The sequence below is a fragment of the Panicum hallii genome, chromosome 2 (genome assembly GCF_002211085.1).
Source record: "Panicum hallii strain FIL2 chromosome 2, PHallii_v3.1, whole genome shotgun sequence".
NCBI lineage: Eukaryota > Viridiplantae > Streptophyta > Magnoliopsida > Poales > Poaceae > Panicum > Panicum hallii.
Window position 1 is genome coordinate 42,766,342 of NC_038043.1, and position 24,122 is coordinate 42,790,463.

At 46.7% G+C, this 24,122-nt stretch overlaps 3 protein-coding genes and 1 non-coding gene across 5 annotated transcripts; 2 read left to right on the forward strand and 2 right to left on the reverse strand.

Moving 5' to 3' along the window:
• Positions 1 to 144: 144 nt before the first annotated feature.
• On the forward strand, positions 145 to 225 carry TRNAL-CAG. The gene has a single exon. It is a non-coding gene; the product is annotated as a tRNA-Leu (tRNA).
• A 979-nt stretch (positions 226 to 1,204) lies between these two features.
• On the reverse strand, positions 1,205 to 3,027 carry LOC112879499 (60S ribosomal protein L34). The gene is made up of 4 exons (XM_025943762.1): positions 2,864 to 3,027; positions 2,661 to 2,740; positions 1,644 to 1,753; positions 1,205 to 1,556 (listed from the first exon to the last, which is right to left on the reverse strand). The coding sequence occupies exons 1-4, from the start codon at positions 2,940 to 2,942 to the stop codon at positions 1,466 to 1,468; spliced, it is 360 nt and encodes a 119-aa protein (XP_025799547.1). The 5' UTR covers positions 2,943 to 3,027; the 3' UTR covers positions 1,205 to 1,465.
• An 872-nt stretch (positions 3,028 to 3,899) lies between these two features.
• LOC112880227 lies at positions 3,900 to 8,817 on the reverse strand. Of its 2 annotated transcripts, XM_025944736.1 has the most exons (6): positions 8,389 to 8,815; positions 7,301 to 8,282; positions 5,641 to 7,258; positions 4,842 to 5,252; positions 4,495 to 4,730; positions 3,900 to 4,402 (listed from the first exon to the last, which is right to left on the reverse strand). In XM_025944736.1, the coding sequence occupies exons 1-6, from the start codon at positions 8,565 to 8,567 to the stop codon at positions 4,151 to 4,153; spliced, it is 3,678 nt and encodes a 1,225-aa protein (XP_025800521.1). In that variant the 5' UTR covers positions 8,568 to 8,815; the 3' UTR covers positions 3,900 to 4,150. The 2 variants fall into 2 exon arrangements, with proteins under 2 accessions (XP_025800521.1, XP_025800520.1); XM_025944735.1 differs by having other exon boundaries at positions 5,641 to 8,282; positions 8,389 to 8,817.
• An 8,429-nt stretch (positions 8,818 to 17,246) lies between these two features.
• Positions 17,247 to 23,877, forward strand: LOC112880613. Its single transcript, XM_025945332.1, has 4 exons — positions 17,247 to 17,563; positions 18,994 to 19,309; positions 20,000 to 20,159; positions 23,264 to 23,877. The coding sequence occupies exons 1-4, from the start codon at positions 17,414 to 17,416 to the stop codon at positions 23,727 to 23,729; spliced, it is 1,092 nt and encodes a 363-aa protein (XP_025801117.1). The 5' UTR covers positions 17,247 to 17,413; the 3' UTR covers positions 23,730 to 23,877.
• Positions 23,878 to 24,122: the final 245 nt, after the last annotated feature.

The window sequence follows — 24,122 nt, forward strand, 5'->3', positions numbered from 1 at the left end:
GTTGCCTTGTTGGAACGTGGAATAGAGATATTAATGAGCCCTGAAAAAATGTTTACTTCTGTAAATCAAATTAGCAGTATTGTGTGTGTCGAAAATACAAGAGTTTTAATTTAATTGAAATAATTTCTGACATTAAGTGCGCAAGTCAAGATGGCCGAGTTGGTCTAAGGCGCCAGTTTCAGGTACTGGTCCGAAAGGGCATGGGTTCAAATCCCATTCTTGACAACACAGTATTCTTTTTTTTATGTGGAAAAAATTAATTTTACTCCTTTCAACAATTAACTTTGTCCACTTAACCTTCTAAATAAAATTTAGGCTCAAGCTACTACCCCAAACTATTTCAATTGGTCCAATCTACCCTCTAATGAAATTTCTCTTTTTTATTTCTTCACTTACAAGTGGAATTTGAACTTTAAATTTTGCAATATAATGATGCCCTATGCTAGAAAAATACATTATAGTTTTTTCATAAATATTTTTCATGCAAAATTATATTTTTTTATGTGGAAAAAATTTATTTTACTCCTTTCAACAATTAACTTTGTCCACTTAACCTTCTAAATAAAATTTAGACTCAAGCTATTACCCCAAACTATTTCAATTGGAATTTGAACTTTAAATTTTGCAATATAATGATGCCCTATGCTAGAAAAATACATTATAGTTTTTTCATAAATATTTTTCATGCAGAATTATATTTTTATGATAAATTTTGTGTTAAATGTTTCCAAATTATGGAAATAACCATGAAAAATTATTAATATATTTTTTAACATATGGCATCATGTTCTCTATCCACTCATAAAATTAAACTTAAAATTCAATTCGTATGCGGAGAATATCATTAGAGAGGGTAGATTTGACTAATTGGAATTGTTGGGGGGAGCAAATTGAGCCTAGATTTTGCTTAGAGGTTTAAGCGGACAAAGTGAATTGTTGAAGAGAGTAAAATAGACTTTTTCCTTTTTATTTCCAAAAAACAATTTATCTTTCTCGTTTTCAAACGACAATACCATCTTCCGTACGTGGAACTATCATTTTACCGCCACCACGCACGCCCACCAAGCGAAGTGCATTATCAGCACGAAATTTACATATGAATGAGCGATAAAGCGTGCCACGAACAAACCCCAGCGCGAACAATCAGTGAGAAAAATAAGATAACCGAGCTCGAAGGCTGCATCACATAACAACTGTCAGGAAATTAGACACTAACTCAAACCAACTCATTACTGATGTGAATTTGATTTGATGTTTGGCGATGTGAACAAAAGCAACAGAGGGATCATTGTTGTCTCATAACCTTCAACATCACAATGGTAGACAGGATTTCAAGAATCCTACAAACAGTTGTCGCCACGACACACTAGAAAATTTAGCTAGAAGAGACTAAGGCATCGATCATCACCATTGACAAAAATATCTCCCCTTGTTTACAGAACAGGAGCTCAATTCCATTTCAGAGTTACTTTGAGGCAGTCTTGTCTTTGGTCTTCTGTATTTTCAACACCTTCTTCACAATCTTCTGCTCTTCAACCAGGAAGGCACGGATGATCCTGCAAGATAATACAGATCCACATAAGATTCCATACAAGAAATTATTGGGGACATTCCGTCAGAGAAAATTAAGCCTATATGCTGACCTTTCCCTAACTGCAGTTCCAGAGAGCACTCCACCATAGGGACGGTTCACAGTTCTGCGGTTCCTAGACAACCTGGACCTCTTGTACTCAGCAGGCCTGAGGTGGGGAATCTGTAGTCATCACAGCATTATCAAACAAGATGGCATATTCAAATCAAACAGTCAAATATAACATGAAAGAATTCTCAAGACGCTAATCCAGATATGCATCAAAACATACAATGAAACACAATAAGTTTCAACAAAAAATAAACCAGGCACCATTTTCCTTATAGGAAAAGCACCAATGAAATGAGCTAATGGAATCATGTTTACAAAGAACATATAGTGTTTTCTATTGCCATATACATATTCCTAAAGCGTATGCATTCTCAAGAGTGTAGCAGAGCACAGCCTTGGATTGTGATGCATCATCTGAAGCAATAGAGTCGATGAAACAGAAAGGCCTAGCAATAGGAACTACCGAACTAGAACGACAATGCCAAGCTTCCACTTACAGCACATGATCCAATGCTTAAAGGAACAAGAAAGACCAGCGGATTATGCCCCCAAACGTTCAACAGTTAAAACCTAATCTTAAGCACGTTACAAACCTGCAGAAGTCACATGTGAGAATGTAGACATTCATTACTGGTGCAGTAATTTGCGTAACGACTGCCCCACTGTACAAACAGACCATGATTGCACTACGAAAGTCATTCTATGGACTCCACGCGCAGCAAGCTGAACTCAGCACCTACCAATTGTAAGTTACACTGCAATTGTCACCGTTTTCACACTTAAAGAAAAGTGCTAAACACTAAATTCTGAAGTAACATAGAGGTCGAGATTAACATCTAACTCCACTACATTTTGCGAGCAGATTAACCAACCAACCCCACACACCCCATTTCCCCACCACCATACCTACTTCCAACACGAATCGCCCTACCAAACGAAAAGACCAACTGAACAATAAGAACTACATCACCCAAGCTGTGCTACGGCCTACGATATGCCTAAAAAAGCAGGGACTCACCCCCTGGATCTTCTTCCCGGTCACGGGGCACTTGGGCCCGCTGGCTCTCTTCTTGGTGTACTGGTACACAAGCTTGCCACCTGCAAGCACAAGCCACAGACCGATCGAGCACATCAAAACCACACCCAAAGCAGATCAAAAGAACCACCAAAAATGGAACGGGAACAGAAGAGAAAAGGATGGGGCAAGGAGGGGATCCTGACCTGGGGTCTTGACGACCCGCGTCTGGTTGGACTTGGTGGCATAGCTGTGCCGCTTCCGGTAGGTCAGACGCTGCACCATCTCGCCGCCGCCGCGCACGCCGCCGGTGGATAAACCCTGGTGGGAGGCTGGAGCAAAGAGGCTGGGGGAAAGAGGAGCGAGCGCGTGGCGGCGGTAAGGGGTATATAAATGGCTGCGCCGCGAGGGCTTGACCTAAATCGGACGGCTAGGATCGGTGTGATGCAATAACGGGCCGGACAGAAGTAATTGGGCCTTGACATGAACATTTAAGTGGGCTGCATGGACCGCGCTCGTGGTAGCTGTGGCCCGTCGTCGTGGCGGCGCAGCGCCGCAGCAAGCAGATGGACGACGTTGCGCGGGGTTTCAGTTTGTCGGACAGTTACAAGTGTCTTCAGTCATCAGCAGAAACCGGACACCTGCTTCATCTGCTCGCAAGACACAGCGTAATTACGTGAACGTACTGAAGGCGAAGCAGACCTCGATGCAGCGGTGGTTTCATGACCAGCGTGGAGTTGTGTTTCTCGGGTGCGTCATCCTGTGTTTGCTTGTGCTCATTTTGACTGCAGCTGCAGCTGCCGGCAAGCAATACCTGCAGCAGATTCTGCTTGCTGTATGCTGCAATCGCAGCCACAGCCAACTGAAGTAAGCAGGCATAATTATCAATGCTGTGATGATGTGAGATATTTGTTTATTATATAATGGTACTCTGATTTTATTTTATATAGTTCGGCTAGCTCTGTTGCACCCTTATCTTCATTGTGACTTACGAGTCATTGAAGTGCTGTTCCTCCAGAGGTCAGGAATGACAGTGCAGTTAAATCCTGGTGCAACCTTGCAGAGTGCAATTGGGATGGGCCAGTACGTGCTGCCACCCTGTGAAAACTGAACGTGCAATCGGCTGCTGCTTGTTCGAGTGCAGTGCTCTAAGGTTACTGTCTTTGTACTGGCACGGCATGATCAGATGATGTGGCGACGGAGAGTAATACTTAAACCTGCTGAGGAGGCAAAACGTTGATCTAATGATTAATGACACTTTATATAGTTTCTACCGGCCCCTAGGTAATGTAAGTACCATGGCGGGCATGGACTCCGTGGGTTTGTGGCAGTCTTGTTTATCAAGTTACAACTATAATTACGAGCCTGTGTAAAGGAATGGGCTGCCAAAAGGTTAAAACAAAATCCTAAACCCGTGGATTGATTACATGGCGAGGATAATTTTTTTTTACCGAGAACAAGGAACAAAAAGGAGAACATATATATGTACTCTCTCAACAGGGGAACAACAAAAATGAAGCCTCCCTGTGGATTTTCCTATCTACCGGTATGATCTTGTCCAGCTTCGCCTTGCACCACTGCAGCTGCTCGCTGGTGATCCTCGGCATCCGCAGCACCCGCGCCACCAGTTTCATGTCGACCTGCGAGAAGAAGAGGTTCTGGTTCGACCTGTCCTCCTTGGGCTTCTTGAACTTCTTCACGATGCAGTTGCCGGTCCGGAGGAGATCCTTGAGCCTCTTCTCTTTCTGCACACATTTCAGGCTCCAGGGTCATGACTTCTGCTAGCACTGTAGCAAATCGTCTCTTTTGCCAGCAGTATGTTATGTTACGCACTTACCTTCTGTAATGCGGCATGGATGTGCGCCATAAGATCATGATCTGAAGGGTCCTGGAGCTCGACGTGAGTGCTCGACAAGCCCTTGAGCACTGATGTCGGTGTCGTCTCGACTTTGTCGGCCTTGATGAACTCCCACAGGATGTGCATCGCCTCCTCCATGATTTCCTCCAGCTCCTCACTGGTGATGACATGGTTCCCCTTGCGCTGATCCTCCATCCTGTCCTTCAAACTGTCCTCTGCACAAACCAACATACAGGCATCAGGGTCAACGCTCCTCATTGAAAATTCAGCAGAAAACATGGACTGCTGACTAAATTTTTAGCTCTGAAGTTTGAAACGGCGCTCACCTTTTATCACGGGTACTTGCAAGAGATTGCGGAGGACGCAACGGTTGTTGATGTAGTTTGGCAGCCTGGGGCCCTTGAACGATTCGTCCTCCACGAACCTCTGCACCACGACCTGAAACTGCTGGAACTCCCCGGCCACCTGGTTGTACTGATGGCTGTGGTAAGGGTCAGACTCCGGCAGGTCACGGGCCTGCTCGTACTGCCACCGGAGGAACTCCCATGACAGGCACATCTGGCCGACGTACACCATCTCCAAATCATACCGGAGCTCCTTGAGAAACCGCTCCGACGGGTCCTCGGGGGATCTCCGGCGCGACGACCGGAAATTGTGTGACAGGATGGATGTCATCGTCGGTGACAAGGACTTCAGAGAGTTGGCGGACTGCTGCGGCCCTCTGAGCTGTAGGAAATCTGCAGCCAAATTCAATACAGCCCTATATTAGTACCTAAATAGACTTCCATTTCTTGATGCATGTTTAATTCAGGAAAGAAATTTCTACATAAAGCAAGATACAGCTGTGTCAGTCCTTAACCAGTCTTAAAGGGAAGAGGCTTCCTTTTCTTGGCATGTTTAGTTGAAGAAAATAATTTCTAGGTAAATCAAGAAAATGCTGCATCAGCCCTGAACTAGCTTTAAACATGTAGATGAAGCTTGATTCCTACATAAAGTCGCAGCACTGACTAGAATTTCAGGCAAAACATAAATAGCTTTGCAATTGTCCCAACTAAAAATTACTGGAATCAGACTAAGTAATGATAGGCAATGATAAATTATTTTTATCTGAGAAATTAATCATACCTATTGCATACATCTTTTGGTAGCACAATATGTCGAACTTCCTCATCCTCTCCCTGTAACTCTTGTAGAACTTGTTCAGCTCGTCCATAGGATCTTCGCGGAGGAACTTAGCATCGATCCTCCACGGCTTGAGGTCCTCCATTGGCGCCTTTGGTGTCTCCGACTCCTCCAGGATCGTGGGCAGCCCGATCGACCGCACCTTCTTCAGCTCAAGCTTCAGCTGCTCTATCAGATCCTGGTGCTCCCACAGTGACTCCAGTTCGTCCTCCTCTTCTTCTGTCAAATCCTTCCACTTGACTTCCGGATCATCTCCTTCCTCATCATATATCTTCGCCTTCCCGGTGACTGAAACATAGGCTTGCCGAGCGGCATCGTCCATGTAATCATTTGCAGTGGCTTGTTCCTCATCTTCTCTGGTCTCTGGAATGTTCTTGGAGCCTGGAACTGCTCCATTTCGACGGTCAATTACACTGAATTCTTCCTCTGGAGTCTCTGGGATGCTCTTCTCATCAGAAGTTACTGCAATTGACTGATCATTTGTAGTACTGGAAGTCACTTTCTTCTCATAAGAGATAAGCTCATTTGAGCGGTCATTTCTGCCCACAAATTCTTCCTCTGCTGCATCCAGGCTTCCCTCATTGGCATAAGCCACTGCAGATGTTTGATCATTTCTACTGGTAATCTCTTTCCAAACATCAGAAATAAGTTCATGCGAGTGGTCATTTGTACCGACGAATCCTGTCTCCAAAGGCTCTAGCCTTCTCTTGTCGTCGAAAACTATTTCATATGACTGACCACTTTCACTGGAAGTTTCTCTCCTCTCATCAGAACTGTGCTCAAGTGAATGATCAACCGAACCAACATCTTCCTTCTCTGATGGCTCATGGCTTCTATTGGCTGGGCCGGCAACTTGATCTGATGATACAGCAGCTACTTCTTTCGCAGAGACTGCCTCTGGACTTCTCTGAGTATCAGAAAAAGCTTCACCTGAGTAATCATTCAGAGTGATGGTTTCCTTCTCTGAATGATCCATACTCTTGTCAGCAACAGGAGCCAGATCATAGACTGGTGCCGGTTCTATCTTCTTGCCCTTCGGCGAGTGCTCGTCGTCACACATGTCGACGCTCCCCTCCTCTTCTGCCGTGCTTCTCTGTTCGACGTCCTCGTCATTCTGTGCTTCAGCTTCCCTCGATACCTTGTCCTCGTCCTCTTTGTACTCAACGTCCGGTGAGGGACTGCGAGACCACATGTCTTCAGGGAACTTAGGCGAGCCATCGGGAATGGTGTCCGGCGAGCCCTGGCCGACCGAACCCGGCGACACCGTCGTCGCCGAGTCCTGGTAAGACTGCTCCAGCGTGGCCACCGCCTCCAGTGCTTCGATGGCCTTAAGCATCTTGGCCTTGTAATTTTTGAGGTTGCCGGAGTCGCGCGCAGATGCCGGGAAGTCCTTCTCCGAGAGGAACCAGTCGCTGTCGGAGTCGACGACGAGGTCCTTCACCGAGTACCCGTCGCTGGCGCTGGACTCGGAGTCGGAGTCGCCGAAGCCGGAGAACTCCGACGCGAAGCTCATACTCGCGCCGACGGCGCTGCCCTTGCACGCGACGGACGGGGAGCTCGCTGGCTTCCGCGTCTGCGGCGGCGTCCTCTTCCCGGACGACGCCACGGTCTCGCACACGTCGGGCGAGTTCGCCGGCTTCCGGCTCCGCGACGGCGTCCTCTTCCCGGACGAGGGCACGCTCTCGCACACGTCGGGCTCGTCCGCCGGCTTCCGGTTCCGCGACGGCGTCCTCTTCCCGGACGACGCCACGCTCTCGCACACGTCGGTCGAGTTCGCCGGCTCCCGGCTCCGCGACGGCGTCCTCATCCCGGGTGACGCCGCTCTGTCGCGCACGTCGGGCTCGTCCGCCGGCTGGAAGTCTCTCTCTGTGAGGAAGCCGCCGCTGCGAGGGACGATGTTGACCACTCGTCGCTCCTCGTGCTGCGCCGGCGGCGCCGGCGGCGACGCCGGCATGAAAGACTCCTGGACGCGCACCGTCATGGCCTCCGGCTCCCTGACGAAGCCACGGAAGTCGCGCTCCGTCAAGAACTGGTAGTTGTGCGTGGTCGCGACGACCATTGATGGCGCAGTCTGCTCCATAACCTTCCTCCTCTGCAGTTCCACATGTTCTTCCAACACGAGCTCTGTTTCCTCTGCTTCAACCTCATGTTCGCGCTTGACCGCCGGTTCATGTTCATGCTTGCCCGCCGATTCCAAAAGAACTGACGGCGCCTTCTCTTCCTGCAGGTCTTGTTCTCCCTGTACTTGGGCTGGTAACTCTCTCGAAACCAGCGCCGCCTCCCGCGGAATTTCGGGTATCTGGTGCTGGAACTTGAAGCTGAGGCTCGTGGACGCCGGCGACGGCGCAAACGGCTCGGGCGCAACAAGCTCGGGCGCCTTGCCGGAGTCGACGTGGCTGTACTCGTACGAGGCCATGCCCTCCATGAAATCCTCCTCGGTCGCTTGCATGAAGCTGAAACTGCGCATCATCTCCAGAACCCGGTCATCGCCCCTGCCGGACACCTCCCTCTCCTCGGCAGCGGCGAACGCATCGCGCCGCGCCTCCATCTTCTTCTTCTTCTCCTCCCTCTCCTCCTCATCACTCCTGCAAAGGAGACAAAGCCCATCATCAATCCCATCGTGTCAACGAACACGGCGAATCAACACGATCGATCAGAATTCATGAAAAAAAAAGCTCTGTGTTTTTTTGCCTGGAGGACGTGGACCCGGAGGCGATGTGGATCGCGGCGACGAGCACGACGGTGAGAAGCCAGAAGAAGAGTGGCGAGGTCGAGTACCCCACCACGGTGCGGACGAGCCCGTACGAGCCGCTGGCCGCGGCGGCGCTCACGCCCGCACCGCCGCCGCCGCCGCCAACCCCGGCGTCCATGGCTGACCCTCACGCCCGGCGGCTAATCCACCTTCCAAGCCAGACACACCATGGAATTGAAGCCAGGTACCTCGAGGTACGTAGCGGCGGGGCAACGGCTACCGATCGGTCCTACTACCCCAGCCGCTTTCTACACGGCGGGCGAAGAGGGCGAAGAAAACAACGCGCCACCAGCCGTATCGAGCGGGGCGGCAGTGGAGACGAGAGGAGGAGGAAAAAGTAAGATAGCTGGGGGGGAGATGGGAGATCGAGAGCGACTGGTCCGGGATGGCGCAGCGCAGCTAGGCCGCGACGGCGAGAGGCGGGGCAGGGCCGGGGGAGGCTTCGGCCTTTGGCTTCGGCTTCAAAAGAGAGGGGAGACCGCGTCGCGCTACAGGGGTCGCACCTACACCCTGACGTGACTCGCGCCGCGTGCACGGGGCCGAACCACTCCCGCAGAACGAAGGCGTGCGAGCACGCCGGCCGAACCCGCGCGTCCCCCCCGCCCGGTCGCGGATCAACAGTCAGGTCGGGGCGGCGGGTCAGGGTCGCCGCGCGGCTGATGCGATCAAGCGATCAGGCGGGATCGAGTTCCCCTCCCGTGCCCGCCGGGGCCGGGGGACGGCGGGGCGCGTGTACGTACGCGCAGGGGCGAAAGATTTGGGCGGGTGGGGCGTCCGCTTCGCGTGCGACCAGGTGTCGCGCCGGGGGTTAGGTTAGTGCGCGGAGGCTGACTCGGCCAGAATAACAACCTCTGACCTGCGACCGGCCCGGCCGCGGCCGATCGAGCGGCCAGCCGGTGCCGTAGCCCCGAGCGGCCCGTCGAGACGCGATGCGCCTCCTTCCCTTTCAAGCCCACGCGGGTTTTTCTTATTCCTTCCTTGGATGATACTTTTGGTAGCTTTGCAAAACACAAAGAAATGGACTCGGATGACGGTGCGTCTCTGCCATAGGTAGGGAGGGGGGAAAATGGGGAATATATGGTAGCCGATCAACTTATTATTTATTCCGTCGCCATTGAACACGTTGGTTGCCAGGACAGGGGATACATCATATGGAAGGAACTGAATTTTCCACAGCTTTGGACTTCCTATGATAACGGGGTATATTTTTTTATCAACATAAGAGCATCTACAAGAGTCTTTCTAAATTTGACTCTCTAAATTATCATTGGAGAGCCTTCTGCATAAAAGTTATTTTCTATATATTTTTTTCCCTCCAACAACTTTTCTATATCTTGTGTACACTCTAGAAAGTTATTTTCGTTATCTATATTTGGCTACCGAGAAATGCGGAATGGAGAATGGGTACATTTGGAAAACCACTTAGAGAAACTGTTGGAGCGTATTTTTTCATCAAAATCTCTATTTCTAACAATGAGGAAAGATATAGATAGTCTCTTGAAGTTGCTCTAAAGCTCCTATTTTGGGAAGGCTTCCAAATATCTACCTCCACTCTCTATTCTTGGAGGGTCTTTAGGGAGCCCCCTATTCACCGACAAATGACAAATGGATCCTACCCTTTAGATTATGAGATTTAAAGGCTACTGCCGGAGTTGAGGTTAAAAAACTAGTTGTAAATAGAGCGAGCCCTTGTAGAGTCTCTGCTTTTGGAATCATTGCTAGAGATGCTCTAGAGACTGGCCGGATATTTCAGCACCGCATCATCGGTTGCCTTTTCTTGCCGCCAGATAGCGTTGGCGCCTTCCCATCAGGAGCATTTTGATTATGGTCTGCCTTTTTCTTATAGCTGCCAGATTCTTGTCGCGCGATAATGAATTGGCCCCTACCAATGCAAATGCGTGTGGGATATGGGATTCGTCGCTTTTTACGGTGCATCATCCGTGCGGATTGGGAAAAGGATGCAACGGAGTTCACTCGTGCCTGCTTTGGGTCGCTATAAAGTCAGCCATCCTAGTCAATGCGCAAAACGCAGGTTTTCCCTTAACTTTTGGTGTCCCCCCAGCTTGTGCTAAGGAATTGTGCGCAGGGAATTGCATGACTCGCACGTAACTTTCAGCGAAGGGTTCCATTGAGATTGCTATGTTATGATAAGATTCGATAGCGAAACATCAAATTAGCTAGTTAATTAAACGATGTGTGCGTGTGTGCTAAGATGTGTCCCATGACTCGTGTTTAATGATTTGGTGGGTATTTAGAGGTAAGACTTAATAATGTATTATTTACAGGTAAGACATAATAATGCATTATATTTTTTGTGAAATTATGTATTAAATGTGACAATAAGTCATGTATTTTTAGACCCTCCAGCATATTACCCTACCTGCACATATCGTATATACAATCACAGTTAGTTTAGAGTAATATTGGCGTGTAAAAGAATTAGTGTGTTGAGGTCCCATGGACTGAACCTGACTATTTATTCCCTACTACCACCAACATATGGAAAATTTATGATAAAATATTGGCCGTACATTTCAGATCCATGGTAAAAGTCAAGTGCTAGCAAGTAGCAACCTCAAACTTGTGTGTCCTATAGAACTTCCCCAAAACATACTTCCTCTGTTCATTTTGTTTGCACATTTATATAGCTTTGCGATGAAAAAGCATTCCCTTGTCATTTTTATATGTTAGCATTCAAAGAGGAACATATCTATACCCCTTGCTCGTTGTGTTTGGTGAATTTTCTATATATAGCAGTTTTTTAAATACAAAGGTCCATAAACTTATAAAAAAAGGTGTCAGGATTTAGGATTTAGGGTTGTTACCATAAAATTTTTAAGTTGTGGCACCTAGGTCCGTACCCCTCCACATGGGGTGCCTAGCGCTAATATTGATTGCTACATTCAAATTTAGCGCATTAAAAACGTCTGCAATATTAAATAAAGTTTTGACCTAAATAAAAGCAAGACATAAAAGAGAGATGAACACATTGATGCCCCTGATAACCATGGCGATGTTCTTACAAAATAAGTCCCGTATATCTATCACTAAATATATTTACTGATCTTTTGGAATATGTCTTGGAAACTAACAAAGGTATATCTTGCTTTTGATAGCATTATATGAATTGTACCTAGTGATTATTTGTGACTTTCTTGTTGTATCCCAAAGAAAAACTCTTCTCTATGGCTAAGTAGAGGAGAGAAAACTACTAATAAATATATTTATAAGCAAGACTAAATATTTACGAATAAATTTATCTCATAAACTATTTATAAAAGGGGGCATGTGCTCCCTCCCATTTTAGAGTAGCTTCATGGAAGAGATGAAAATCAACGTCAAACTCGATTCGAGTCGAGTGTAATAAAATATTCATTTTTACCACATCTATCGTTTCCTTCCCGTGTAAGAGGACAAGGGCATAGGGAGAACATGTTGGTGTCGAAGTCATTACCACAGACCATCACCGACCATATCTAATTTGCAAGACAAAGCTGAGCTGCTCTACGAAACGATCTACTGCACAAGAATTATGCTACTAGATATGAGAATTGGATAAAACTCAATTGACCATATGATACTAGTGGTTATACTGTAGATCTACTTGTGGGGTGTTGATAGGTAAGGAATCAGATTGCGGTGCTAAACCATTTCTTAGTATTGATTATTCTTTGTAGCTCCAATTTAAACTATCGGAACCATGTGAACACATCATCTACATATAAATTGTCAATTTGTCTGATATCTTTTATTATGAAGTGTTAATTAAAAACACACATCATCTAGAAATTACTCATTAATCAGAAAAAGAAAAGAACCTATAATGCTAGACTAAAACAAGGAGCAAATAATCAACAATAAATATGGAATAATAATTATGTAAAACAACGAATTTCATATGCATTGGGACACAAAATACCTAAATAAAGAGTCCATGTCAAACATAACTAGTAGCTGCCAGATTTCAATGTAGAAACTATGAAAAAATCAATAGTTTTATCTCCATAAGAATTGGGAATAAAAAAAATAAATAAAGAGTCTATTTAATATGCTATTAATAAATAGCTATTCAAAATAAAAAAATCTAGAATTTTTTTATTTCCATATGATTTGGAAAAGGACCTAAATAGTGAGTCTATGTAAAATGCATAAATATAGTTACTATAAGCAAAGTTAAAAAATATTATCTTCTTCACCCTCAAGGCTAGGAAATTGCCATGTTAATTGGTGCAAATATAGATTTGAAGCATGTGGGCCCATATCATAGCAATTGAGATGGATTTGAAGCAAGATGTCTTAATACTATTTTAATGCATTTTCTGATTTACACATAGCCAATGGGGATAGCATGCGCAACTGCTTTTTGTGTTGATGAATACGACAACATAAATTGAGATTTACGGATGTCATCGTTTTGGGTTTGGGATCAAACACCCCCCACCCCCACCCCCACCCCCCTAGCCATTTGAGGTGTTGACATTATTGTTTCCTTTCTTGTCCTGTTTGTCTCCACACGTACTCCAAATAGATTCACCTGCTAGGAGAGACTCGGCGCAAAAAAATCATACTCGAGCTAGGAATTTAAAAGGAGACACAAACCATAAGCCACGCAAAACCACCGAAAAAGCACCCGCTTTTCGACCACCGGTCACGCTCGCACACGCCAGACAGGGGCGCGGTACCTGACGCCGCACTCGTCTCTACTCCATCGCACACGACGGAAAGGCGAGGCCATCATCGCATGGTGTCAAATCTGCACGCCCAAACCCGCTAAACTCCTAAACGCCCATCCCCTTCTCCCCGGCCCCACGCCCGGCGCAGATCCAAATCCCTCCCTTAACTGCGCGCAAACCACCAGATCGGGGCCACCCTCGCCGCTCCAAAAACGCCACCGGCCGGGCTAGCAACGGTGCGCGCCGCGACCGGCCCAGGGGACGAGACAAAACGGGCGCGGGGCTTGCCGTACGGCCGACGGGCCGGTCCACGGCTCCGGCGCGTCGGCGTGCGCGCACGGGGCGGCAGGTGTCCAGTGCCATGCGCAGAGCCGCAGACCCCAGGCTTCCAGCCGTGACCGCGAGACGGCAAGAGTCTTGGCCTGCCCAATTTTGCCGGCCGTTTTGCTTGCCTAATCTCTAATCCCCTGCTGCACCTGCACCTCGCCGTCTCTACCTTGGCGGGCGGATAAAAAGGCTCCTGAACATTTGAACCAACAGCATCTGCAGAAAAGTGAATGCAACCAAGTGCGTTAGATGCAACGGCACCACTCCGTCCCGCAGTGACGCTGTTCGACTAATCCGCTAACACTCGGTCACGGAGAAGAAGATTACGCCATCGAAGTGTTGTGTATTCTACACACCTGGAACTAAACTCTTCGAGAGCCTGGCCATGGCCCATGACAAGGACAGACTCGGACCGACTCGGTCCTCTCTCTCTGGGCCAAATGTTCTCCGAGCTCGAACAATAATTCCGCGGCCGCGACAGTTACTCATCCACAGCAATTTGTCCCTGCTGAGAAAACAACGTTCTTGATGCCTCCATCAGCGAAAGTAAAACCTCACCTCTCGAAGGAGGTTGCTTGGGTTAAACACAAACCCAGCCCGCCCACGGTGAGGTGTTTGTTTTCAGATGGTGACCGCGGGGAGGACGGGAAACCAGTGGAGGTGGCCTCCGAGTCACCTTCAGGTTTCCATCTTCCCTCCGTGGAGGCCGGCTGGTCCCTGTAATCCCGGTGGTTTGGAACGCCCGGTTCTAGAGCAGGAGCAGTGACACGCCGCCGGGGGGTCGGTTGGTTTGGCGGTTTCGTTTTGCACTTTACCTGTTAGATGGGTCATCCCTGAAACGGATCCCAGTAGGGCAAAGCGGAGCCGCCCTTTGTGTGCGTCTCACTCCATTTTGGCCCGTCAGCTGCTGATCTCGACTGAGGCTTTGTTTGCGCTCTCCGTGGAAGAACAAAGGATGGGAAGTTGCAATCTTAGGCGTCAGACGTGATTCATGCCGTGCTCATGTAGGACTTCCTTTCCTTGGGAATTGCTGATTGATTAGCATTTGCAAGAACAGTAAAACTTCGTTTCCGCTGGGAGCGAGGGGGAAAAGAAAAAGGCTGCCTAGCTGTCATAGAGTGGAAAACCGACAAATTTTCGCCATGTGGGAAGGGACTGAGGCTGGTGAAAGAGACCACAAAATATTGATTGCAAATGCAGACGAGGAAGAACAAAGCATGATGGATTGGGTAAGAGGAAAAGAAGGAAGCACTTGTGGAAAAGACCAGTACAAAACAAAAGGAGATACTGTCTATCGAGAGAGAAATAACCCAGAAGTTTACCAATAGAAAAACCTAGAAATTATAATTGAACTTGGTCAATGATGAGAACCTTTTTTCTGTCAGTTCCAGACAGATGGAAATTTCCACTTCTTTTCCAAGCAAAAACAGTAGAAATGGTCACGGTTCTCGAACAGTATGAACATTTGACCATTACCGTATCCCGAAGAAACATCAACTTTTTGACATGCCGCGTGCAGAATGCAGCTCACCTAAATTTCGCGCCGGATTGCTCTGGTGGCAAGTCAACACCATCACCTGCCACGTGTGCCCCAAAACGGCAGCCATTGAGGAGCACCGCTACAATTCCTGCTCTTCCGAAATCTTCACGATCAATCGGAAAAGGGTCGGCGGCCAGCGTCAGCAGTTAATGCACCTACTAAACTCACCTGCTAAAAACAGATTCATGCTTGCGGAGCCGTCCACTCCATCCACGCTGGCCCCAGAAGCATAATCTGTTTCGAGCCCACTTCATCAGGCCACAATCGATGCGATTTCGATGTCTCTTTTTTTAATTAGAAAATTATTTCAGGATGGGGCACGGCTAGTCCAACTCCAACCCTTTTTGGTGTTTCTTTTTTTCTTTGTCCCTCATGGCGATTTCAGTGACCCACGCGTACCTAACGCTCAGGCACGTCCAGCTGAGCTCAGGGAAGGACGCAGGCGAAACAAAAGGAGGGGGGAGCCTGGATTCCGGCGGCCCCCTGTGCTTGTTGTTGGTGGTGGCTCGGATTGCGCCGGGAACGGATGGTGAGCGCAGGGTTTCCGAGGACCACGAGGCCCGGCCGTCCCAAAAGAAGGCGCGGATGGCACGTAGCAGCAGCAGCACTGCAGCAGGCAGCAGCCCTGGCTAAGATGCGGTCGATCTTCGCGTTCAGCTGTGGCTGGCACGAGGCAGCTCGCTCGCTCGCTACTTTGTGTGTCTTTCCAGCTACCCGATGGCACCGCGATACGCGCAGGTGAAGGCAGAAAGGTGCCCCTTGGGAGAGCAGAGCAGCGATGCTAAGCAAACGCTTGTGTGGAGAGGATCGGAAGCACGTGTCCGTGAGCCTGAGCGCGAGCGATGCCGAGGCATCCAGTTGCGGCTCTCGGTCCCTCCGTTCGCTTTGCACGGGGCGTTGCCGCTGCGGTTCCGCCTGCCGTGCGGTTCGGGTTGGTCGCCTGAAATATTCGTCGCCAGATGCGGCGCGAGACCGACGCCGCCCTCTCCTTTCTTAGATGCTAATCAAGGTCAAGGTCGCAGTGCTATTTTATTGATAATACACTTACACATACTATAAGTATAAGCGTACGGGGCCCGGCCAGGAAGCGGAGGGAGCTGAGCTCTCTCGCCTCCGACCACCGCCGTTTGGCCGTCGTCCATGACGTGAACGTGAACCGCACGGGCAAGCTGAGCGTCCCAGATCCGGCGGAGACGACGACGACGAGGAGGAGGAGGAGGGAGACCGAATAATAATATGGAATGTTGCGGGCGATAAGATTGTAAGCGCGCGCCGTGGCCAAAAGCGAAGCCGGAAAAGCACCGCGCGTCGGCGTCGGCGTCCGGCGGACGCGCCGCCTGCGTTCTCATGGGTCATCAGCAGCTACGTTTTGCCCTTTTTCTGTGGAGTGGTGGTGTGGCCCTGGCCGTCGGCGCCTCGGCGGGGCGGGGATAGGATCGGACCCCGGGGCGTGGAATCTGGCGCGCGGGGCGAAAGGCCTGCCGACGGCGGGGAACGCAGCAGCGCCGGCTTCGGCTCTGGTAGCAGTTTGTTGGGGATTCGTTGCGTTCGTGTCATGCTTTTCGGCCCGGCCGGCGCTTGCTTCGCTCGATCCGTGTCGTGTGGATCGCGTGATCGGAAGAAGCATGGCCGCCTCGCCTGGTCTCTCAAGGGACGTGCCAGGAGAGGTTTATCGGGATGGAGGAGAGGAGAGGACGAAACGGTAACAGACTCTCTGATGCACACCACGAAGAAAACAGCCAGCAACGCCGGTATTTTTGCCCGGGCAGCATTTGGGCTGGCGAGCCCATCGCGCTTACCGCACCTACCTGGTCTCTCTCCAGCCAGGCCCAACAACGCGGAACGAGCTGTTAGGATCAGGACCCAATATAGTCCAGCAGGCCGCATTCCCCGTTTCTTTTTTTTTCTCCGGCGAGGCATCATTGTTGCTGAATTCTGGCCATGTCCGTCGTGTGGTATTTGAAATGTCCACGTGTTACAGAGCTGACACGGGAAAAAACACAAAAATGTCTCCTGGCGCTCTCTCGTTTCAGGCCACAAGCACGTGAGGTTGTGCAAGTTGTTAGATTTGTACGAATTTTTAAACATAAGTTCGATGGTATTAGCATAAAAAAATACCATTGAATTTGAACCTGCTCTATGTAAAAATTTACAATGGAACAAAAATAAATTCGTAACGGGAAAACATTTCGAACGGTATTGGGAAACGCGCGGATGCAAGGGCAAACGCATTGTACACGGGGAAGGCGCAGTCTCCGCATTCCACAGTTCACCGCTCCCCGCCCCCCGCTCCCCGCTCCGGTCCGGTCAGAGTTCCCGAGTCCACGGCTGCACACGTCGCTGCTTCCTCTCCACTCCCACCCCGCGCCTGCCTGGCTGCCTCCGCGTCCGCCTCCAACCCCGGGCCCCTCCAGTCTCGCCGCCATGCCTCCGGCCGCCGCCGCCGCCTTCCTCTCCCCCGCCGTCGCGGTGTCCAGCCGCGCGCTTCCCCTCCGGCGGGCGAGGCACCTCGCCGTCCGCGCCGTCGCCTCCCCTCCCGCCTCCAAGGCCAAGCCCGCCCCGCCGCCCTCCAAGGTGCGATCGCCTGGACTTTACTCGTGCAGCAGCAATGTACTGTACATGGGTTCAGGTTTCGGCCGGATTGAGCTCACTGAGATCGCTGAATTGGGGGTCAGATAATTCGCTGAATAAGGTCGGGCTCGTAGCGGGGTTGGAGTGCGAACTGCTTCTATGCGCTTTCAGATCTCATGTTGTTGGGTACTGCGGTGTAGAGGCTACAGCTCTGTAGCTGTGATGGTCAATTTAGATGGAAGATGGCTAGATTCCTTGATCTTCCAGTCTGTACACGGCTTTCATTTGCTGAAATATGTGGACACGCATGCAGACACTAAGGAAATTGTCATAGTAGTAAAACATAAACACTAGTGTCAACATACATCATGGGCCACACTAGTTTGAGCTACAGTTTTAATATGTCTTCTGTTCTACTCATCTAGAGAACACTTGAAATTTCAGTTGCGAAGATGGAAGAGGGATGGAGTACTAATGATCATTGATCAGATATGATACCTCTTTATCCTTAGAAGAGCTAAAAATTAAATTTTATGTCCAATAGACTGAGAACCTAAAAACATAAGATTTTGCTGCTTCCAGTTCTTACTGTCAATCACCATCACACCTGTCACAATTGAGAGGCAATGATTCTAACTTTGGTTCAGATTTTTGGCATGAGTGGAAAAAATGAGGGCCACTTAAAGCATCATTGAGTCATGGACTGTGTATTTTATACCGTAGTGATCTAATGGAATCTGTGGACCTTTTGGTCTAACATTCGAGTGGTGGTACATGCATGTAACATTTTTATTTGCCACCAATGAACTTATGGTGAAAATCAAGGGGGTTCAGATTCTCTTGGCCAAAGGAGCAACACACTCACAGGTTTCTTACCTCTAGACAGGGACAATACTGCTTTCTACTCCTGATCATTAACCGCTAGCTTATTAGTCCAAAAACTTGGACAACTTAAGACATGTGACTATGATGATCTTCTATGAAGTCTATTCCTGTGCATATACAATTAACCAGACAGCTTGGAAGTCTTAAACATGGAAACATAACATGGTCCAATGTGGGCTGGTACATTAAACTTAGTCCTTTTGACAACTGGGCAAAGTCAGATCTTGAACAATAGAACAATCTCTATAGTGCGAGCCAATTGTTAGAGTCTCTCTTTGTTGCATAACCAGCTCTCCAATGGCTTGAACACTAGCTTCCAGCAAAGCAAATACCTATTCCATTTTTCTTTTTGGAATTGTGGAACTGTTTACATCGATATTGGTTAATTATATGATTAATGTTAACATCCTTAATGAATCAAATTAGTATTGTGGAGCAAATATACAACATTAGAATTTGAAGAATGATGTGTTGCCTAAAGTTATATCAACAATTTCTTTCTGCCTCTCTGCTGTTATCTGTGCTATAACATTTTTTTGTGTTTACAGACTGGGAAATGGGAGTGGAAATTTGAGGATAAGCCAATAAATATTTATTATGAGGAACATGAGCAGGGCACTTCTGAGAATGTGAAGAACATCCTCATGATCCCTACTATCTCAGATGTTAGCACAGTGGAGGAATGGAGAGTGGTTGCCAAAGATATTGTTGGGCGAAAAGGAGAACTAGGCTACCGTGCTACTATTGTCGATTGGCCTGGTCTTGGTTACTCAGATAGGCCATCACTGAACTATAATGCTGATGTTATGGAGAGTTTCCTGGTTCAGCTAATGAATTCACCGAATAGTCCAGTGGCAAATGCAGGTAAACCTTTTTTTTTTTGGGTCTCTCCACTGGTAGTCTGGTACCAAAGCATTTTCAATGGAACTTATACCTGAGTCCTATTGAATACACTTTAGGTTTGTTGAGGATAATTGGTTAACGAATATTCCGTTTCATTCCTCCATTTTTAAGTTGTAACTTCCTATCATGCCTACAAATGCTCACTGTTAATGTTGATGAGAAAAGTTTTGATTCTGGGTTCAGTTGTATAACCAAAAATACTATGTTTGTGAACAAGATTACCTTTGGCCAAGCACATCCATTTGTAGTCAGTTGAAAATACTCCCAAAAGGATATTTCTTGGAAAATCACTCTTTGCTGGTCGGTGAGAACTTAATGGCAACTGTAAACTGACATCTAAGGGTATCCTGACACACTAATAAACATATGTCAATTAGTAGAGTAACAGCGCAGCTTAAAGAGAACCTAAACTATTCTGTAGAACAGCATTTCACACCGGAAAAGATCGCTCATGATATATTTATGACTGGACCATATGCTAAAGCCAAGAAACAAGTTCTGCTTAGTCGGTGACTGTTTTGCAGACTATGCTTGTCAGAATGACTTTTTTCAATAGTTCACTATAAAGAAACTGCTAGCATTAACATTTGAACTCAACGTTGAATGTCGTCATTAATAAAAACTGGGGCTGTTCTGTCTATTCTATGACAGATGATGAACTGGTAATTGTTGGAGGTGGTCATGCAGCAACTATAGCAGTCCGTGCAGCTGGTAAGGGCCTTATCAGACCATCTGCCGTTGCTGCTGTTGCACCAACTTGGGCTGGACCCCTTCCCATCGTATTTGGCCGAGGTTCTGACATGGAAACAAGGTAGTAAACTAATTATCTGAACTTTTATTTGATATTACATATCTGTCAGAGAAAAGCCTAGAAAGATCCTCTTGACTTTTCAAACTGTGACTTTCTTTGCCTATACGGTAGATTCTCTATTGACATGCTTGGTACCTGCAGAATATATTCTTGACCCCTTTCCTCACAACATTTGACTTCTGTTTTAGTTGATATGTGTCGACTGTCATGGATGCATACATTGATACACTACTACACAAAAAGTGTACCAGACAACCTTGAAGTTGAAGTAGTTGCATGATCCTGGCATTATATGCACCAGGAATAGAGGAGAAATGCTCTTCTCTAAAACCATTATATTGATCCCAGCTACTACTGACTTATTATTTGCACGTGGCATGTTGTCACTTGTTCTGTGATATTTCCATTAGCTGTGCTGCATGTTCTTACTGGGCTATGATATTCTAAGAACATTGTACTTGTTTCCATTTTTTAGTAATTTAGTGCTGCTAGTGCTATGTATACAAATGGTTTTATACACAATATCACTTGGCACACCATTATGGCAGTTCTCAAGGTTGAGAGGCAATTGGTTTGCCTTGTGTGGTGACTCCATTATTAAGATTGGGCCTTTGGTTCTCATTTATGGAATTTTCTATGCTTTATAGAGAAGTGGCATTAGCATTGTTTCTAATTCGTCCACGCCTACGAATCAGTCGGCATTTTGTACAAATTTTACGAACGGAAGCTGCGGGCAAATCATTTTCCAAATTGGTTCTATGTCTTAATCTGATTAAGGAGTCATCAATTCCCCCTTTCCAGGGCCATTTTCTTTCATTTCCATGTTTATCACTATCATTTATTTAACTTATGATGATACTTTGTATAACTAACTAGCAAAAACTTGGAATGGAGGTTTAGAGTTAAAGCAATACTCTGGACCATGTGTTAAATGATGCAAAACAAGCATTCAATTGATTTTGGGAACTTCCTTTATTACATATACTTTTTAGCGAAGGCCTAGAAAGATCCACTTGTGGTCTAGGACTTCTACTATATTCTCAACAATAGGTGGAAGTACTTTCCCTGCTAAGAGAACTTAAATGATGCTGATATTATGTATTGTTGCTAGTTTTGCATTTTCTGTACGTGTTTTCCTATACAATACATTCTCTATTTACATGCCTGTAGCATATCTATTTGACCCATTTCCTCAACATTCTTTTTGCTTGATGTATGTGGACTATTACATGATGGCACCTTGACTTTTGAGCAAATTCATGTCTCATAATACTTATTTTTGAACAAACACAAGGAGATTGCTACCTGCCTACCCACCAATTCTGCTTTCCAGTTCCATTGTTTTTTTCAAGCGTAGGTTGAGCCTTCCTAACCTTTTTATAGCTGGCTCAACCCATATCAAACTGTATCATACTGTCATGATTTGACTTATGCTGATATTTCCATTTTGCTAGAGTTAAAGCAGTATCCTGAATCATGTGTTAACTGATACAACAAAAACTGATGCTCACACTTGGGTACACATCTTGGCCTCTTAGTCGTTAAGATTCCAATTGATTTTACTGAAATTATTTTTTCAACTTTTATTACTAGATACCTGTGCATACATAAACACTCTACTACACAAAAGTATACTGGACAACCTTGTAGAGCATGAAGTTGTTGTATGATCCTGGTAGTCGTTATATGCAGCAGGAATAGAGGAATGCTCTCATTGAAAATCATTATAGTAATCTGGCTTTCCATCTACTAATTGACTTTAGCTTTGCAAGTGGCATATTTCCACTTGTTCCTGCTAGTTGTGCTGCATGTTCATACTCGCATATCATATTCAAAGGATGGTCCATTTGTTTCCGTTATTTAGTAATGCTGTACTGATATGTGTACAAATGATTTGTATATACACCATTTGTCACACCATTACAGATCTCATGGCTGGGGGCAATTGAGACTGTTTGTTCATATGAATGAATGTGCCTCATGCAGTGACTCTGTTAGTAGGATTTATCCTTGGTTCTCATTCATGAAAATTTATATGTTGTTTAGAGAAAGTGGCATTAGCATGGCATTAACATTTGGGTGGAAGCACTTATCCTATTAAGAGAACTGAAATACTGATAATCTGTATAAACTTGACTATGTAATGGTCTGCCACACATAGATCTGGTTTGAAAGGCATGAAGTACACACAACCTTGTAGGTTGTGACGTTGTTGAGACAATACTATGACCTTGGTACTCATTATATGTGAAGGAACTATAAGTAAGGATGCAAGTGGGTACCCAATAGTGTTTTTTTGGGTCAACTAATTAATTACGCTGCATGCCACTCTAGTTCATATCTCCTCTCAAATTATTTACGCAAAATTCCATTCTAGTTCATTTTATCAACATTTTGGGTCGACCCAAAAACCCAAAAAATATATAACTTGCATCCTAACTATAAGACAAATACTTTATTTTGAACATTTTTATAAGGACCCTGACTTTTTTATCTACTTTATTGAAGTTTGCTTTGCCTACCTCATAATGCCATTTGTTCGGCAGTGTCCATGTTGTCACTAATTGCATTGCATGTTCTTACTGGCTATCACGTTTGATCAACAACGCATTTGTTTCCAGTGTTCTGTAATGCAACCCTGCTACATATACAAATAGTTTTAATTCATATACAGATTGTCACACCATCAAGAGCAATCGTTGTTGCTGCAGTGCAGTAAATTTGTCTGTTGTAGAGAAAGTGGCAACAGCATGGTTTTGCAGGCACTTACATCTTTCAAATTGGTTCAATGGCTTGATCTGATTAAGGAGATCACCATCCACCAGTCTGTTTTCCAGCACTTACATTCATTTATTTTCACGTGTACTATATCAAAGTGCGCATTCATCGTACTCAATATGATATATATCGTGGTAACTAATTGGTTAGACACTTAGTCTAGTGAAGGAGTTTGCTAGAGTTAAGCAGTGTCCTGAATCATGTGTTAAATGTCATACTGATCTTGAAAATCTGCGATATACTCTTCCCACTTGGCTACATATATGTGAGCCTATTAATGCTTAAGATTTCATTTGATTTGCTGAATGTCAATTCTTATTTAACAGGTATGGGCTTCTACGAGGAACACTCAGAGCTCCAGCCATTGGCTGGATGATGTACAACGTTCTGGTGAGCAACGAGAAGTCTATCCAGTCTCAGTACAAGTCCCACGTCTACGCCAACCCTGAGAACGTGACGCCCGACATCATTGAGAGCCGATACGAGTTAACCAAAAGGAAAGGTGCACGGTATGTCCCTGCCGCGTTCCTGACAGGCCTCCTCGATCCTGTCCAGTCAAGGGAGGAATTCGTGCAGTTGTTTGCCAAGTTGGACGGAGATGTGCCTGTTCTGATCGTGTCGACGCTTAACGCCCCCAAGAGGTCGAAGGCTGAGATGGAGGCTCTCAAGGGCGCTAAAGGCGTGACCAAATTCGTGGAGGTTCCCGGTGCTCTTCTGCCGCAGGAAGAGTACCCATTGGCAGTCGCCGAGGAGCTCTACAGCTTCCTGCAGGAATCATTCGCCGCGAGATGATGAATGTGGGTTTAAGCAATTGCACCGAAGCCAGACTCAAGTCCCACACTTTGTGAGTAAATTCATGAACCTGCTACGGTGTACTGGAGCTTTTGGCAACAATAAAGCAGCATCCCTTATTCACTTCCCGGGTACCAACACCTCCAAAGTTCCAGGCCTACTTTTGACAAAACAACCATCCGATGCATCGCAGGGGGTGCGTAAAGCGTACCGCCCTGATCAATAATTGCACATTTCGATCAGGCACGCCGTGGCTCCCGTCTGATCTGCATCAGAGCCTGTCCCTTTGATCCGGTCCGGTAGCGCCCATTCATTGCACATGGTCGCAGCAGTTCGTCCTACTCTTCTCAGCCCCTGGTCCTTGTTCTTTGTAACTGATGATGGCCCAAGTAC

Coding starts and splice junctions, on each gene's coding strand:
- LOC112879499 (XM_025943762.1), bottom strand. CDS start 2,942: ATGGTGCAGCGTCTGACCTACCGGAAGCGGCACAGCTATGCCACCAAG. Junction 1,754..2,660: donor CCGGGAAGAAGATCCAGGGG/GTGAGTCCCTGC, acceptor TGATGACTACAG/ATTCCCCACCTCAGGCCTGC. Junction 1,557..1,643: donor GGAACTGCAGTTAGGGAAAG/GTCAGCATATAG, acceptor ATTATCTTGCAG/GATCATCCGTGCCTTCCTGG.
- LOC112880227 (XM_025944735.1), bottom strand. CDS start 8,567: ATGGACGCCGGGGTTGGCGGCGGCGGCGGCGGTGCGGGCGTGAGCGCC. Junction 8,283..8,388: donor TCCGGGTCCACGTCCTCCAG/GCAAAAAAACAC, acceptor TCTCCTTTGCAG/GAGTGATGAGGAGGAGAGGG. Junction 5,253..5,640: donor CCAAAAGATGTATGCAATAG/GTATGATTAATT, acceptor ATTTGGCTGCAG/ATTTCCTACAGCTCAGAGGG.
- LOC112880613 (XM_025945332.1), top strand. CDS start 17,414: ATGCCTCCGGCCGCCGCCGCCGCCTTCCTCTCCCCCGCCGTCGCGGTG. Junction 19,310..19,999: donor TAGTCCAGTGGCAAATGCAG/GTAAACCTTTTT, acceptor ATTCTATGACAG/ATGATGAACTGGTAATTGTT. Junction 20,160..23,263: donor GGTTCTGACATGGAAACAAG/GTAGTAAACTAA, acceptor CTTATTTAACAG/GTATGGGCTTCTACGAGGAA.